Here is an 18630-nt window from a genome sequence, read left to right on the forward strand (position 1 = left end):
CAAGCTGGTCCCAAACTCCTGAACTCAAATGATCCACCCACCTTAGCGTCCCAAAGTGCTGGGATTACAAGCATGACCCACCACACCTGGCCCCTGCTCATTTTTAAATATCCAGCTTTCCTGTCTGTCTTAACCTGTCTAATGTCTTCTGTAACCTTTCTGCTCTTTTAGTCGCTCCATCCCCTTATCCCATAATTCTTTGTACATTTTGTACTATGCATTTATTGTACTGAATTATACTTATTTTTCAAATAATTCTGCTGTCTTTCGTTTAGTCTCCTGGAAGGTGGGTCTTAATTCAGCCAGCAGTACCCAACACAGTTAAGAGATAGATGGATAATTAGATGGATGACCAATATAGAAGTACCAGTGTCAAAACCTAGGAATCGACCCTCAGTTCTTAATCAAATCTCCCTAAGACACAGGAAAGGAGTCTGTTTTATTTGTTTTGTTTTCTGTCTCTTTTTGCATTTTATTAAGTTCAACATGTGCATATAAAAGAATAGGAAAAACAGATAAGTGAAAAAGAAAGTCAACTAATATTTTTGCCTAGAAATAATAGTTGCTTTATGTGCACTAATTCTAGAATATTTTTCTATAACATAATTTTTTTTACTTGTTCTGAATGTATTGTTTTGTTCTTCTTGCACTTAGAATATACTATAAGCATTTTTCATGTCTTTAACTTTTTAAATGGCAGGTTGGATATATACCATAATTTACTTAACCAACATCTTTCCAGCCATTTAGATTGCTTGCCATTGTTCAGTTCTATAAACTACACTGTGATATTTGTTCAGCTTTATTTTTCTGCACACCCTTATGTTTTTTCCTCAGGGTAAATTCTTAGAAGTGAAATGGGTTGGCCAAGTGCAGTGGCTCACACCTGTAATCCCAGCACTTTGGGAGCCTAGGCGAGTGGATCACCTGAGGCCAGGAGTTTGAGACCATGGTGAAAACCCATCTCTACTAAAAATATAAAAATTAGCCAGGCGTGGTGGCCGGTGCCTGTAATCCCAGCTACTCAGGAGGCTGAGGCAGGAGAATTGTTTGAACCTGAGAGGTAGAGGTTGTGGTGAGCTGAGATAGTGCCATTGCACTCCAGCCTGGGCGACGAGCAAAACTACGTCTCAAAAAAAAAAAGGGTCAAATTGGTGTCATACTGATTTTTTTTTCTACTCTATACCACATTGCCTTGATTATGCTAGTTAGATTACCATTGTGTCAATTCACTTGGCAGTATTTGCAGGTAGTGGAAACCATTTTGTATTAAACCACTGACTGTCTTATTGATCTAACCTCCTTTTGTCAAGGAACCAAGGACTCAGCTTGATTTCTAGAGGTTCATTCTGGGTTCTATTATTTTCGTGATCATAGAGATCAGAGTTGGTAAACCTCCACTTCTGTAAAAAGGAATGACATTAGGATATATCTGTATCCTAATGCTCATGGCATGTAGTCGAGTGAAAGCCACTAATACTCTAATACTAATAACTTAAAAAATCATGTTGGCTTAGTGAGAACTGCTTTATTTGTGTGTGAAGTCTTTGAAGTCACTGAGCCCTCTCTGAATAGCACAGAAGAGGAAGAATTCTGAGGAATACGTTAGGATTAAATAGAGCAGTTTCATAGGTAAGAATGAGCTCGAAGTGTAGTCTGCTTCCACTGTACTGCTTAGTCACCCATTTTTAGTAGTGGTAGTATTTACATTTAACTAAAATTTTAACAATCATAGCATTTACTTTTAATTAAAATTTAAACAAGTAAGATACATGCAAGTGATGTATTTGCTTTTTTTTTTTTTTTTTTTGAGACGGAGTTTCGCTCTTGTTACCCAGGCTGGAGTGCAATGGCGCGATCTCGGCTCACCGCAACCTCCGCCTCCTGGGTTCAAGCAATTCTCCTGCCTCAGCCTCCTGAGTAGCTGGGACTACAGGCATGCACCACCATGCCCAGCTAATTTTTTGTATTTTTAGTAGAGACGGGGTTTCACCATGTTGACCAGGATGGTCTCGATCTCTTGACCTTGTGATCCACCCGTCTTGGCCTCCCAAAGTGCTGGGATTACAGGCTTGAGCCACCGCGCCCGGCCCGATGTATTTGCTTTAAACAAATTTTATTTATAAATAAATGAATAATAAAGAGGTTATTTCACTACTCTCTGGACATAGAAGAATTGCATTCTTATTTTAAACAAATGCTAATTCATTTTTATAGCCATTTTGTTGAGAGATAATTCACACACCATACAATTCACCCATTTAAAGTTACAGTTTAGTGGTTTGTAGTCAGCTCACAGGGTGGTTCCACCATCACCACAGTCAATTTTAGACCGAGTTTAAACCCTTGACAAATCCCACGCCAATTAGCAATCATCTCCATGTCCCCCCAGCCCTCCTCCTGGAGACACTTAGAAGTCTGCTTTCCATCTCCATGGATTTGACCATTCTGGACTTTTCTTATTAAGTGGAATCATAACGCGTGGTCCTTTGTGACCAACTTCTGTTGTAGCCTATATCAGTACTTCATTCCTTCTTATGGCCCAATAATATTCCAACTGTATGGCTATGCTGTATTTTGTTTACCCATCCATCAGTTGATGGACATTTGGGTTTTTTGGCTATTGTGAACATTGCATACAAGTTGTGTGGATAAAGTTCATTTTATCTCTTTTTTGTTTTAGTGTCTTTCTCGAGAAGCAGGTGGAAACATGAACATTCAGTTTCTTGGTACAGTGGTAAGTAGGAAATCATTCTTTATGTATTCCGTCAATTCACAGAGAAAAAAAGATGTCCAGCTAGTTATAGCTCATGTTGTTTGAACTTGGTTTCATTACTGCTAGGTATTGAAATTACCTCTACTATTTTTGCCATTACAAATAATATTCTAGGGAACAACTTCATGTGTATTTTACTTTATTTTGGCATCTGGAATTATTATTATTTTGAGACAGAGTCTCACTTGGTTGCTCACGCTGGAGTGCAGTGGCACTATCTCAGCTTACTACAACCTCTACCTCCTGGTTTCAAGCAATTCTCGTGTCTCACCTGAGCAGCCAGGATTACAGGTGCATGCCACCATGCTCGACTAATTTTTGTATGTTTTTTTCAAGAGATGGGGTTTCACCATGTTGGCCAGGCTGGTCTCGAACTCCTGGCCTCGAGTGATCCGTCTACCTCAGCCTTCCAAAGTGCTGGGATTATAGGTGGGAGCCACCATGCCTGGCCTGGAATTAGTTTCAAATGTGGATACCATATTTTTAAACATACATGATACATTTTCTCCCAAGTAGAATCAAAGTCATAAATAGTTTTGTGGTTTATTACATATGTTGCCAGTTATTTTATGTGTCTTTAGAACATCACCCATCATACATTAGAACACCACTTCACACTCTCACCTAATTATAACATTACTTAAAGTTTATAATTAGTAGTGGTATTTACTATAATTTTCAAACTAATTTGTTTAAAAATGTACCTTATTGTTTTAATTTCCATTTTTCTGTTTATTGCTATTGTAGCTGTATACGTCTCCGTGTATTCATTCACTGGATACCATTTCTAATGTGTGAAATGTCTGTTCATGTTCTTTGGGTACCTTGTTCAGGATATGGACTCATATTGGGCATTTCAGATAACTCCGAGTTTAGTGAGAAAAACAGAGAGGTGTGTGGCTTGCATGAAAAAAGTAGGGATTTTGCAGCCATTGAGATAAGAGGGATATTAATAACAATGTGTGTTTACTGAATGCTTTATTGTTTATACATGTATAAAGATGAGTATATAATTTATGTACATAAAGTATATGTATAGGCACTTGGTCATTGTAGCCTAAATTTTAAGTATTGGAACTAAGTCTTGTGACTATTCTTGTTTTTCTGATTAGTAAAGTAATACATACTTATTGTAAAGAAATTTTAAATACAATTCAAATGTATGTCATAAGATGTTGCATTAGTCAAGGTTCTCCAGAGAAACAGAATCAACAAGATGTATGCGTATGTGTAGAGAGAAAGGGAAAGATGGAGAGATTTAAGGAATTGGTCCAAGCCATTGCGGCAAGCCAAAATCTGCAGGGCAGATCAGCAGGTTGGAGACCCAGGGGAGAGTTGCAGATCAAGCCCAAAGGCAGTCCACTGGCTGAAGTGTTCCTTGCTTGGAGAAATCTGTCTTTTTCTCTTAAGGCCTTCAACGGGTTGGATGAGGCCAACCCCACTGTGGAGGGTGATCTGCTTTACCCTGAGTCTACTGACTTCAGTGTTCATCTCATCTAAAAACACCTTCAATGAAACATCTCAATGTTTGAACTAACATCTGGTTACTGTGGCCTTATCAGGTTGACACATAAAATTAACCATCACAGAAGTATATATCCTACCCCTAGAGGTTTTTAAGTTATAAGCAATAGATAGTCTTCCCGAAAATTATGCATCTTTTCATGCAGTAATAGATCTTGGACACCTTCTGTGTCAGTCCATAAAATCGATCTCAGCCTTTTTAAAGGCCACACACACCTACATTATGTGGATTGAGAGGACTGCTTTTACCCTTCAGTGCTTGTGATGGGAAGTCCATTCATGCTGTCTCTGCTATGTAGCATCTCTACTGGGATTCTAATCGGTTTTTCAAACTTCACATATTGAAAACTGACCTCAAAAAGTTTTTCCCTCAGTTTTCCTCTATCAGAAAATGGCAACTTGAGCTAGACTTATCCTGGACTCCTTCCCCTCTCTCCTCTTCCTCTCTCTCTCTCTCCCCTCTTCCCCTCTCTCCCCTCTTCCCCTGCCTCTCCTCTTCCTCTCTCTCCCCTTCCCCTCCCTCCCCTCTTCCCCTCCCTCCCCTCTTCCCCTCCCTCTCCTCTTCCCCTCCCTCCCCTCTTCCCCTCCCTCCCCTCTTCCCCTCCCTCCCCTCTTCCCCTCCCTCCTCTCTTCCCCTCCCTCCTCTTTTTCATGAGCTATGAATGGAAGTGACTGTCAACAACTGTGAAGGTTCTGAGATTTACCCTACTTGCAGGGTGACAGATCAGCCTACGACATTTGATGGGTGCTGATAGAAAACATGAAACTCCAGGATCAGACATGAAGGACAGTTTATTGCAGCAGTAGCAGTGGTCAGGGTATCATTGTCTTCGTACCATTTCCCTGAACCCAGATTCCCCCAGGGCAATGCAAAGAGAGATGCCTGCACACATAATGGGTTGTGTTATAGGAGAGGAGCTCAGAGTTTAGAGAACCTGAGTGTTTTTATAATGTGTCATAATCACACTGGCCCTTTGATCTGGAGGGAGACCCTCTAGTAAGGCCATTTACTGTACAAACATCTTTGAAAAGATAGTTCAGAGCAAAGAACAATTAGTGTCTGGCTCACAAGAAGTGGAAAACTGCAAGAGACCTGCGGGTGAAGTGTCTCCTGGTAGTGAGGTGTGTCAATTTTGGTCAAAGATAGCTAAGAGCAAGTGTGAATCCTCTAGTCCCCTACTGTGCCCCCCTTGGAGGTTGTGTGTGATGTGATGTTGATGTTCCTGTCAGCATGAGTTCCTGGTGAAGAGTGGTGGTGAGCACTGCCACCTGCAAGCTCTGGTAGACTGAGATCTCAATGTTGACTTACTGCTGATGCATAGCCCAACTTACCCTAATACATAGTCTGGGAACATGGAGGACCACCTTTTGTTTATAGAACCCCATATCCACTTATATAGATTTCAGATTTATATAAAAGATATAGATTCAGTAGGTTTATTCTGTCTACTTTTTAGTCTTTTTGCTCATAAACTTTCAATCCAAGCATAAGATCTTTTTTTCTGTTACGCTGTTTAAACTTGATTTAAAAATTGTGGCCAAGCATGGTGGCTCATGCCTGTAATCCCAGCTACTCAGGAGGCTAAGGCAGGAGGCTCACTTGAGCCCAGGAGTTCAAGACCAGCCTGGGCAACAGTGAGACTTCATCTCTAAACACAGACACACACAAAATAGCGGACTGTGGTGACTCACACCTGTAGTCCCAGCTACTCAGAAGTAAGGATAGCTTGAGCCCAGGAGTTCAAGGCTACAGTGAGGTATGATGACCCTACTTCACTCCAGCCTGGGCAACAGAGTGAGACCCCATCTCAAAAAAATTTTTTAAGGCCAGGCGCGGTGGCTCACGCCTATAATCCCAGCACTTTGGGAGGCCAAGACGGGTGGATCACAAGGTCAAGAGATCGAGACCAGCCTGGTCAACATGGTGAAACCCCGTCTCTACTAAAAATACAAAAATTAGCTGGGCGTGGTGGTGCACACCTGTAGTCCCAGCTACTCGGGAGGCTGAGGCAGGAGAATTGCTTGAACCCGGGAGACAGAGGTTGCGGTGAGCTGAGATTGTGCCATTGCACTCCAGCCTGGGTAACAAGAATGAAACTCCGTCTCAAAAAAAAAAAAAATTTTTTTAAATGAAGATTAAAAATTTAAAACCGTTAGCTAGTTTTTTTGTATAATGAAATGAAAGTTTTCAAATTAATAGAATGGGACATTCAGATAAAATTTGTGCCTTTATGACCCAGCAGAGCACGTTTGACCTGGGTGTACATACATGTACTCAGGACACCACATTTTCTGTTTGGTATCTATCTGTTTCATGATTCTGCTACACCCAAACTGTAACACACAGGAGTCTGTGTTAGTTTCCTGGGGCTACACAACAAATTAGCACAAACTGGTTGGCTTAGAATCATAGGAATGGACTCCCTCACAGTTCTGGGAGCAGAAATCTAAAATCAAGGTGTGGGCAGGGTTGGCGCCTCCTTAGAGGCTCTGGGGGAGGGTCTGTTCTGTGCGTCTCTCCTGGTTTCTAGTAGCTGCTGGCAATCTTCACATTCCTTGGCTTGTAGCTATGTAATTCCAGTCTCCTCTTCTGCTGTCACGTGGCCTTCTTCCCTATGACTGCGTGTGTTCATTCACATAAATCCAGCACCACCAGTCATCAGATTTAGGGCTAACCCTAATCCAGCACAACCTCATTTAAGTCATTACGACCCCAAAGACCCTGTTTCCTAATAAGGTCACACTCTGAGGTTCTGGGTAGATAAGAATTTTGGGTTGACACTGTTCAACACAGTACGCTATATAGATCTGAAAGTATATTTGACACATGTAAAGCTAAAAAAGTGACTTGGCGACTTACCTAAAAATACATTTTACAAACAGAACATTATTTCTTAGGTCTCACTTGAGTATTACTATTTATTTCCTTAGTATTTTCATACCAATTGTCATCACCTGTATGACTAGAGTTCGTACCTCATATTAGAAAATGCAGAAACAGTGATGGATAGTTATGCCTAATTTTCAGAAGACAAAAGTGAGCATAGAAAGGTTAAATAACTATCTTATGGTAATAATTGGTTGTACCAGGATGCAAAACCAGTCCTGTCCGACTTTAAAGATAGGCTGTTAACCATCAGGGTACTTTAAGAACAAATTGCTTGACTGTGGAATCCAGGGAGCCCTGTGCAGTAACTGCTAAGTACAACTGCTCAGGCTGCTGTAATGAAACACCACTGAACGGGTGGCTTCAACAACAGATGTTTATTTCTCACAGGTCTAGAGCTTGGAAAGTCTAAGATCAAGGTGCCAGCAGATTCAGTTCCTGGTGAGGGCCCTCTTCCTAGGCTGTAGGCAGATGCCTCTTCTCCCTTAGCAAAGAGGGAGTGCAAACTCTGATCTCCCTTCCTGTTAAGGGTGCTAATCATGGGGCCCCACCCTCATGACCTCCTCTAATTACCTCTGAAAGGCTTCATCTCCAAGTACTGTCCATTGGGGGTTAACCATACAGCATATGAATCTGGACAATGAGTCCATAGCATACACTCAGTTGGTAAGCTGTAGATCATGGAATTTTTCCAGAATATGTGTGCCCATTTCAAATTGCAAGTTGTCTGGGTTTTGTTTGTTTTGTTTGCATATTTTTGGTGAAGCTGTGAGTCCATGTACATCAGATAGTATAAGCTCACAAAGAAATGGAGAGAGCTGGTGTTTGACTTAACCGGAATTCCTTACTTGAACTGTGCTTCACAATAAGAATAAATATTTTGTTATTGCTTTAAGAATGAAGTTACCATTTTATTGCAAATTAAGAAGTTACCATTTTATTGCATATTTTTATTTAATTATTTATATTTACTTTTTAAAATACTGTAATATTAAGACAAACATATCTCAGTGAGGCCGCCTTTTTTTCCCTTATGAAAACAATGCTCGTATGAAAGGGTAAATAAGCTTAGATTTTGCTGAACAGCTTCTTCATGGCTGCAGTATTGGCATTCACCCAAGGACTCTTGAGAAACTATCAAGTTCTCTACATCTTTGAAGCTTAGCCAGAGATCTAATGAAACCAAATGATGCCAAAGTTCTTAAAGCTAATTTAAATCTCAAATTGTACATTTTAAATTAAGTTTTTATTGATAATAAATATACTTATTTCTTATTACTCTTGAAAGCTTGAGTGATAATATTAGTAGCATAAATGTGTTTTACAAAGATTTACCATTAAGAATGCTATTAATATGACCCTTGATAACGCCAGCACAATTAGATTTCAAAGTAAGCACTTATGAAGTAACAGCGATTAATGACAACCATCGAAAACAATTTTGAACTCCATCAGTTTAACTCAGGAGGGTAAACTTAATATGATAATTCATCTAGTTGAATTGTATCAGCTTAGCAGGAAGGTATGTAAATATGTGACCCTTACCTAGCTTCTAAATGGATGCTGTGCTGATAGATTTATCAGTTCCATTAAAGAACTTTGGGGAACTTTGGAATTTCAGCAATTGTTCCCTTGGAGGCTGAAAACCCAACCTGATCTCATACTGGGACCATTCTGGTCTGCATATTTCCATAATTTGCCTTTGCTACTAATATGACAGCAAGACACAAATAACTGTTTCTAATAATATCAGATGGAGTTGTGGAGGACAGCATTTTAATGTAGTAAAAGACCTCCCCTTGGGGTTGTTATTGCTACTATAGAACAGCAGCTACACAGTTGCAACTGTAGTCTCTTAATTGATTCGTTTAATTAGCAAGAGCTGAAGCTTAGGCTGTATCTTGTCATCTGATATCATAGGACTTGAAATTCGCATCATTCATATTTATAGATATGTGAACGTCACCAAAAAGTTCTACTGCTTCTGAAAATTCACTTGCAGACATCAAATTTTAATAAAGCAGACTCCCATTTGTTTGAAATTTAAGTAATTGGAAAATGAAAAGAATTAAGTGTGTTATTGTTTTTCTTTATCTAGACTCTTGAGAAATAAATGATGTCATGCATTTTTGATTGTGTATTATCTCCTAAAAATAAACTTCGAGAACGTCTTCCATCTTCTACACCTCGTAATTCCATGAGCAGTTCCTCGACTTACATGTCTGACTTCAGTTATCTCTTCTCTGGATCCCATCCCTTTCTCTGTGTCAGTGGGGTTTCAGAAGTGACATGATGGCTTACTGGATTTCCTGTGCACTTGTGCTGTCACGCTCCACCTGACCTGGCCGCCTTTGCAGCTGCTCTGAGTCCTGTGAGGGTAGCCTCTCTGCTTGTGCTGTTCCTTGTGGGTCATCTGGCTAAATTGCCCATTGGGTCTTACCTGCCTAACCCAGCTGCATTGGTCCATACTTTCTTTGGATGAGGAAAAGAGAAGGGGATAGAAAGTGTCCGGCATAGAAACCAGAGCCTTTATAGCGTGTTTACCCGCAGCTCCATAGGGCTTACTTCCTGCTAGGTCACATCCTTATATTCCTGACCCTTTCTAGTCCAACAATAGGAAACAAGTGGTGGTCACAGAGCACACACTTTGTGGAGGGCTAATGAAGTTTTCTGATGTTCAGATATATCTTTCAGCGCTAAGAAAATCTATAGCATTCCTTCCTGCATTCGCCTCTATATATACAAAATTTCAAGCAAAATATGGGTAGAATAAGGTTTTATGAAATGGAATATAAATGTAATCTTAATCTTGAACATTGTTTTCATGGTAATGTGTCTTCCATATGCCATATAACCAATCTAAGAATGAACTTTGGGACTGTAACTAAGTTTTTATTCTTTTGAAATTGGCACGCTCTATGTAATATAAAAGGTTGGTTGTTATTGTTGCAGTGTGATACATTCTGAACAAAAATTTAAAAGAAATAATTGCCTGCCTGCCTGCTATCTCATGTGCTAGGAAGTGAGTTAGATGAACATGACTTGGTCTCTACCCTTAAGTAGCATACTGACTCATGAAGACAGACAAACTGATACCATAAAAACATGAGTGCTGAGATGGATTATGCATAGGCTCATATAGTGGCAGAGAGAATTGTAGATCTGTTAGCTTTATTATTTGTTTCTTTTACTGATCAAAACCTGATTAAACAGTACAGATCATAGGGCATAGCTCTTTGGTTAAGAATTTGTATTTCATTTGTCAAGTACACCTCAATGAACACTGGGAAAAGAAGAACTGTATTTTCTATCTTATTAGACATGACTTTTTGAAAATGAACATAAAGCCTAGCATTTAATGGTAGTCAGTCTTCATCTTACATTGGTGGATCATCTTTTATATGACAGATACTGCATTCTGGCAATTCAAAGGAAACAAATATCCCTGCAGTCATTGAGCTCATTGTCACCTGAGGATAGAGAAATGTAAATGATTGATTACAGTGTACTGTGATGAGAATGATAACAGAAGTGTGGATGAAGTAGAGGGATTCTAGGACTGAGGTGAAGAAAGTGGAGAAACTGTCAACAGTTACAAGTGCTTATAGCTTGTGCTATGACTTTAAGGATGAATTGAGTTTGCCAGCAGGAGACGGCATTTCAGATAGAAACAGTTGGCCTAGAGATAGCAGGTTGCAGAAACGGTACTCTGTACTGATAATGGAGAAGGAGGGGGGGAATGAAATAAATGAAGGCATAGAAGTATGAAGAAGTCCCACATGTTTAAGGAAGAGCAGATTGGCTTATGAGGGTGATGGGTATGGCAACAAAGTTCCCTTTGGAAGATGAAATTAGTCTGTTGGGGGCAAGATGACCCAAGACCATTCCAGGGAGATTGGGTGGCATTCCCTAAACTGAGGTTCACTGAAGGAGTTGAAAGAAGAATCATAATCTCTTCAGAGGTAGTTGGTTTTATTCAAGTGGGTTTTTTTGTTTTTTTCTGACAACTTATAGGAGTAGGTAAAGAAGAGGGTACATTCGAGAGCCACTTCTTTAGAATCCTTCTTTATAATCTATGTATTGGGCAGAATAGAAGATGATTCTGAGGTTTCTAGAAGTGATAACTGATGCAATTAACTGAGGGAGGAAAAACAGGAAGAAGAGCAGAATTGCACCAGAGAAAAGGTGGACTAGATAAAAAGATGGATTTTAACCAATTTAAGTTTGAAATGCCCAAGAGATATCTATAATGTAAGGGAAATGCCTGGAGAGCAGGAAGAAGATTCAGAGTGAGCACCTAAATTGATGCCCCAACAAGTAGAGGTGAGGTCCTAAGCTGCACAGTAGAGGAACCTTTCCAAGGGGACAATGGCAAAGCAGAGGCTAGGCCTGGAATGGAGCTCCAGGAAATGCCCACAGCTAAGGTGGAGGCCTGTCCTCTCTAATGGAGTCAGTTACAAAATGATGATGTGTTTATTATTGAAATCATTTATATGTACTATTAGAAGCCAATTTAGGCCTGGCACTGTGGGTCATGCCTGTAACCCCAGCACTCTGGGAGGCCAAGGCGGGTGGATCACCTGAAGTCAAGAGTTCGAGACCAGTCTGGCCAACATGGTGAAACTTGGTCTCTACTAAAAGCAAAAAATTAGCCAGGCGTGGCGGCAGGCACCTGTAGTCCCAGCTACTTGAGAGGCTGAGACAGAAGAATCGCTTAACCTGGGAAGGAGAGGTTGCAGTGAGCCTGAGCCGAGATCACGCCACTGCACATTCCAGCCTGGGTGACAGAGTGAGACTCCATCTCAAAAAAAAAAAAAAAAAGCCAGTTTAGTGTAACATCAGTTATTATTTCATGGTATCCTAAGGTATTACTTATTTCAAAGTATCTCAGGATCTGTTGCCACCTGCTAAAGACCCTCAAAGTAAAATTTATTTTTATAAATAAGGTAATGCCTTATGTATGTATGATACTTTAGGGCTTTAGAGTGCTTCTACATGTTGTCTCACTTGATTCCATTCAATCGCTAAGGTGAATAAGCCATAGCACACCTTAGAGTGAGGCTTAAAAGTCAGACCTGAAATACTCTTTGCAGTGTTTTCCATTTAAAATATTTGAGATGACAAGTTATATGTTCACAGGAAATTACCATGAACCACTACCAGTCTGTTAGTGAACACTGGAGCGGGCAGGGGTCGGGGAAGAATAAGTAGTTTGTCTTCCTGCATTTGAATCTCAGATCACCCATCTCTTAGCTTTGTGAATTTGAGCAGGTTACCTAACCTATCGGGTCCTCAGTTTTCTCATCAGCAGAATAGACATTATCTGCTTTTATGGAGATGGCAAGGGCTGGAAAAGAAAATGTTTGTAAAACACCTTAAAATGGCAGGCATTTGGCAAAGCATAGCTCATTTTTTATTGTAGCTCCCTACTCTCCCTTTGCTTCATTTTCCCGCCTTTGTCTTGCCTGGAGATATGTTATCATCTGAAATGATAGTCTCTACTGAGTCTACAATTTGGTACTTGGTCTACAGAAAAACCCAGAAGGAAAAAAGTGTTCCCTTTTGTTTGAAAAATGAAATTTTTGTTAATCCCTTGGTTATGACCCCTTAACACAGTTAATGTTTTGTTAGTGGATACAAAACAGAAAGCACATATTTAAATGTGTGCCTTGTGGCAACAGGGTGCTTAAAAACATCTGTTTCCTTGAAGAATCATGAGAATCACCAATACCAAACTTGACCAGGGAAGAATGTGCTGCTTGAAATATATTCGTATGGAAAGAATGGCAAAACCATTCTGATATAAGACATCTTATGACAGAGCTTATGAGATGTCCTTTCTTCTACTGGCCTCACTTTTAAAGGGGTATCATCTTAGGTAGGTTGTTTCAGGACGGTTTCATATGTGACTATGGACTATTGATCTCTCCTACCTATGAATTATTTGATTATCAGTCTTTAATTTATAGTGAGAAGAAAGTGGGAATGGCAAAGTCTTATAGAAGCAAAGTCTAAGTCAGTGGTCCTCAAGCTTTATCATGCTTGAGAATCACCAGGAAATCTTGGTGAAAATACAGATTCCCAGATCTGTTCCCAGAAAAGCTGACCCCCATGTCTGATGTTGAAATGAGCTTAAAATGCACCAGGACTAGAATTTGGAATAGATTTTGAACAGTAATGTAGAATTACTATCTAGTTTGGAAAGTTGATACCAAAAGACACATGATATTCCTATCCTTATGAGCCAAGCTTAGGAGCAATGTTCTGGATGCTTTTCAGAATGAGAAGATAGGACAGACATCTGATTATTTGTGCTAATTAGCATGTACTTTCATAATACGTACTTTTTTTAAAATCAGGAAGTAAAACAATAGGACCTAAAGTATAATTAGGTCCATAGTGTCATCAACTGTATCTTTTAAGTTTACTTATTGCCTGCATAATTCTTTAGACTCAGTCTGAATTATTTCAAGACTCATAGGCAGTGTTAATTTTTATTTCTGCCCTAGAGCAGGGTTTATCTGTTTGGGCAGTATAAGATTTTTGGATAATTCTTTGTTGTAGGAGACTGCCCTATGCGTAATAGCATGTTTAGCAGCATCCTTGGCATCCACCAACTAAGATATCAGAACAGGTCTCCAGAAATAACAATCAAAATTGTCTCCGAACATTGCCAAATGGCTCCAGAGAGCTGGGTTAGGGAGAGACTCCAGAGCAGATGTGAAACTTAGTGGCTGGAAGCTTACAAAGTACACACGTCATGACCTACTTGAACACCTTATGCAAAGAAAATAAACTTTCCCTGGCCTGTTACTGGATTTGCATTAGGAATGTGTTTAGCTGTTAGCTGTTTGAAAGTGTGTAAGGGGTACTTTTTCTTAATCTTCTTCATATTGGATCAGAAACCAGGTCTACCATGGACAGCCATTCATGGAATTCAGCACAAAGTCTAGTTTGTGTGATTACATTGTGTTCAATTGGGTCCTTTTTGAGACAGCGTCTCGCTTTGTCGCCCAGGCTGGAGTGTGGAGTGCAGTGGTGCAATCTTAGCTCACTGCAACCTCTGCCTCCCAGGTTCAAGTGATTCTTCTGCCTCAGCTTCCCAAGTAGCTGGAACTACAGGCTCGCACCACCATGCCCGGCTATTTTTTTTTTTTTTTTTTTTTTTTAAGTAGGCATGGGATCTCATCTTATTGGCCAGGCTGGTCTCAAACTCCAGACCTCATGATCTGCCTGCCTTGACCTCCCAAAGTGCTGAGATTACAGGCATAAGCCACTGCGCTCAGCCCATTTGGGTCCTTTTTACCATTTGAGTAGATGTACTGTTACTGTCTACCACAGACACATTTTGGGTATACAGTGAGCGTGCAGCTCAACACCTTATTCTAGAAGCTGCTGCTCTTCATTTGATCTTCAGTTTCGTATAAGCCCTGTAATCCTCGTGGTGAGACATATTAGAATGTGTTGTAAGCATCACCTCACAGTGACATCTGTGAAGTTCTTCTGTTCTTTTTGCACCTACTATTTAATTGCTTGGTTATTTAATATTTTGTGCCACTTCCCCCCTTGTACAAGGAAGTACATGGCAGAATGCCTGACAAGGCACACAGGAAGCCACACAGTAGTCAGCATCTCAGGTATGTGTTCCTGAGAAATAGCCTTCCCAAGCCAGTGTATGTTTTGTGTGGTGTAAATTCTCCAGATTGTGGGAGGAACAGCTAAGGTAATTCCTAAGGTATCAGTGTTAATTACCTAAGGTAAATTACCAAGCATCAGGGAACACAGCAACACTGCAGAGTACCTTTTTTTGAAATAGAATCCCTGCCTGATTAGGGGTTAGGGAAATAATTAGTGGCTAGGTTCTAGCAATTACCCTTCTGAGGTCAAGAGTTCGAGACCAGCTTGGCCTACATGGTGAAACCTCATCTCTACGAAAAATACAAAAAAAGTTAGCTGGGCATGGTGGAGCATGCCTGTAGTCCCAGCTACTCGGGGAGGCTGAGGTAAGAGAATAGCTTGAACCCAGGAGGCAGAGGTTGCAGTGAGCCAAGACCACGCCACTGTACTCCAGCCTGGGCTACAGAGGGAGGACTCCATCTCAAAAAAAAAGAAAGAAAGAAACAATTACCCTTACAGTTCACCATGGCCAAAAGATTGTACCACCCCTTTCCTGTCTCAGCCATACAATAAGCCAACCTTTAAAGTAGGTTGGCCTGGGATGATGCCTGCTGAGTGCCTGTTGGTACCTAGCACTGAATGTTTGTAATCTTGTTGAAATCTCCCCTTGGAGATCACTAGTAGAACCCCCATGTTTCAGACGTAGCAACACCTTCATTATAAACAGACAGTAAGAGATTTGCTCAGGGTGGTTTATATCAGAACGGCAGCTGTAGGACTAAACCCAGATCCAATGACAAACTGAGCTTCCTTCACATGAGCATCTGGGCGGTTGGGAGTTAGTTATTCCTGATTGCTGGGTGGAGAGCAGCTTGAGGGAACAGAACCAGTTCTCCTGTGTTGGATCTTAGATACCAGCTGCTTAGGGCCAGAGGGCTGAGATCCAGCTTCCTCTGCGTCCCAAGTCAGGGGGTGGTGGTGAGTGTGTTATTTTTTACAAGAGGCAATAATATTTATCCAAGTCATTGTTCTAGATATTAAAAATGGATTAAAATTGCAATTTGATATATTTGATTTAAAGTCTCTCCTCTATTAGAATCTAAGGAAATCTTAGCCTGTATTTGAGGTGACTAGGGTGTGGCCTGTGTGCTGAAGTGTGTTGTGAGCACTTAATTGTTCTTATGTAAGTATCTCACCCCTCTCTACTACTCTTGCCTACTTTATTCAACCCAACTTTGAGGCCCTTGGAGGATTTTAGGAGTAATGCCAGTGGCTTGTGTAAAATGGACGCCCTGCAGTATGCTGTGGTGTTACAAGTCTAGACCGGTGGTTCTCACACAGGGACCATTTTGCTCCCCGGAGGACATTGACAGTGTTTGGAGACATTTGGCTGTAACAAGCAGTGGGCTGCTAATCGAATACAGGGAGCAGAGGCCCCGAAAATGCTGACTATTCTGCCATGAACAGGATAGCCCCATACAGAAGAATGACCAACCCAGATGTCAGTAGTGCCAAGGTTGAGAGGCCCTGGTCTAGGCAGTACTTATGGAAAGGCATATATACATATATATATATATATATATATATATATGTATATATATATATAAATACCTGTGACCATCTCCTCGGACCCTGAAAACTTACTCTTGTCTCTGGAGGAGGAGCCCTTAGTCACTGTAGATCAGGCTTGTCCGCCACACGCAGTCCAGGAAGGCTTTGAATGCAGCCCAATGCGCATTTGTAAACTTTCTTAAAACATGAGATTTTTTGGGGGGGGATTTTTTAAAATTATTTTTTTTAAGGCCTTAAGGTATTATTAGTGTTAGTGTATTTTATGTGTGGCCCAAGACAATTCTTCCACTGTGGCCCGAGGAAGCCAAAAGATTGATTGTCCTGCTCTAGATGATCTCCCCAGTCTTAATTTGTGAACTGAAAGAGCTGCAGACATCTTGATCAGATTAGAGAAGGAACCAGGCCTCGTGAATCTATCTGTTCTGTAGGTTGTTCTGCTCTTTTGTCCTAACATTGGCATTTATCTGTGTGTGCCTTTGTGTCTGCACAGAATTATGACTAATGCGTCATTCCTGTGAATGAGGTTTTTATCTCTGTCTGAAGTGAGGATCCAAAGGATATTACAGGCAGACCTTGGAGGTGGGGGTTCAGATCCAGGCCACTGCAATAGAGCAGATATCAAAATAAAGGGACTCACACGAAATGTTTGGTTTCTCAGCACACAGAAAAGTTATGTTTATGCTATAGTGTAGTCTGTTAAGGGTGTAATAGCGTTATGTCTGGAAGGAAGTACATATCTTAATTATAAAATACTTTATTTCTGGCTGGGTGCAGTGGCTCACACCTGTAATTTCAGCAATTTGGGAGGCCGAGGCCAGCAGATCACTTGAGCCCTGGAATTCAAGATTAGCCTGGGCAACATGACAAAACCCCATCTCTACAAAAAAATATAAAAATTGGCCAGGCATGGTGATGTGTGCCTGTAGTCCTAGCTGCTTGGGAGGCTGAAGCAGGAGAATTGCTTGAACCTAGGAGGTGAAGGTTGCAGTGAGCTGTGGCAGTGCCATTGCATTCCAGCCTGGGTGACAGGAGTGAAGCCCCATCTCAAAAACAACAGCAAAAAAAAAAAAAAAAAACCACTTTATTTCTAAAAATGCTAATGATCCTCACAGCCTTCAAGTCATCATTGTTTTGCTGGTGGGGAATTTTGCCTCCATGTTGATGGCTTCTAGCTGCTTGGGGAAATGAATGTTGAATGTCCAGGGTGGCTGTGGTAATTTCTTAAAATAAGACAACAATGAAGTCTGCTGCATCAACTGACTTTTCCTTTCATGAAAGATTTCTCTGTAGCATGCAACGCTATTTGATAGCATTTTACCTATATTAGAGCTTTCAAAATTAGAATCAAATCCTACCACTGCTTTATCAATTACGTTGTAATATTCTAAATTGTGTATTGTTTCAACAGTGCTTATAGTATCTTTACCAGGAATAGATTCCATCTCAGGAAACCACTTTGTTTTCTCATCCATAAGAAGCAACTCCTCATCCATTCAGGTTTGATCATGAGATTGCAGCAGCTCAGTCACATCTTCAGGCTCCACTCCTAGTTCTTTTGCTGTTTTCCCCACATCTGCAGTTACTTCCTTCACTGACATCTTCAACCCCTCAAAGTCACCCATGAGGGTTAGAATCCAGTGCTTCCAAACTCCTGTTCATGTTGATAATTGGGCTTCCTCCCTTATGAATTCAGCACAAATGTTCTTAACAGCTTCTAGAATGGTGAAGCAGGTTTCCAGTTTACTTTGCCCAGATCCATCAGAGGAAACACTGGCAGCTGTAGCCTTACAAATGTATTTCTGAAATAATAAGACTTAAAGGTTGAAGTGACTGCTTGATCCATGGGCTGCAGAATGAATGTTGTGTTAGCCGGCAGGAAAACAACATTCATCTCCTTGTCTATCTCCATCAGAGCTCCCAGGTGACAAGGTGCATTTGTCAATGAGCAGTAATATTTTGAAGGAAATCTTTTTCTCTGAGCAGGAGATCTCCATAGCAGGCTTTAAATATTCAGTAAACCATGCTATAAACAGATGTGCTGTCATCCAGGCTTTGTTGTTCCATTTCTAGAGCACAGGTAGGGGAGATTTAGCATAATTCTAAGGGCCTTAGGATTTTCAGAATGGTAAATGAACATTGGCCTTAACTAAAGTCAACAATTGCCTTAGCCCTTAGCAAGAGAGTCACCCTGTCTTTTGAAGACAGATGTTTACTTCCCTCTCTAATTGTGAAAGTTAGATGACATCTTCTTCCA

The 18630-nt window shown here is 40.6% G+C and overlaps 1 protein-coding gene across 7 annotated transcripts in view; it reads left to right on the forward strand.

Moving 5' to 3' along the window:
• Positions 1-18630, forward strand: part of PCCA (propionyl-CoA carboxylase subunit alpha) — a 424770-nt gene that overhangs the window by 341763 nt on the left and 64377 nt on the right. For all 7 annotated transcript variants that reach the window (XM_032246368.1, XM_032246373.1, XM_032246371.1 and 4 more), the window contains one exon: positions 2684-2737. In XM_032246368.1, coding sequence (XP_032102259.1) covers positions 2684-2737 — 54 coding nt within the window. The remainder of the gene's footprint in view (positions 1-2683; positions 2738-18630) is intronic.

The sequence above is a fragment of the Sapajus apella genome, unplaced genomic scaffold (genome assembly GCF_009761245.1).
Source record: "Sapajus apella isolate SASKATOON/1434 unplaced genomic scaffold, GSC_monkey_1.0 scaffold60, whole genome shotgun sequence".
Taxonomy (NCBI): Eukaryota; Metazoa; Chordata; class Mammalia; order Primates; family Cebidae; genus Sapajus; species Sapajus apella.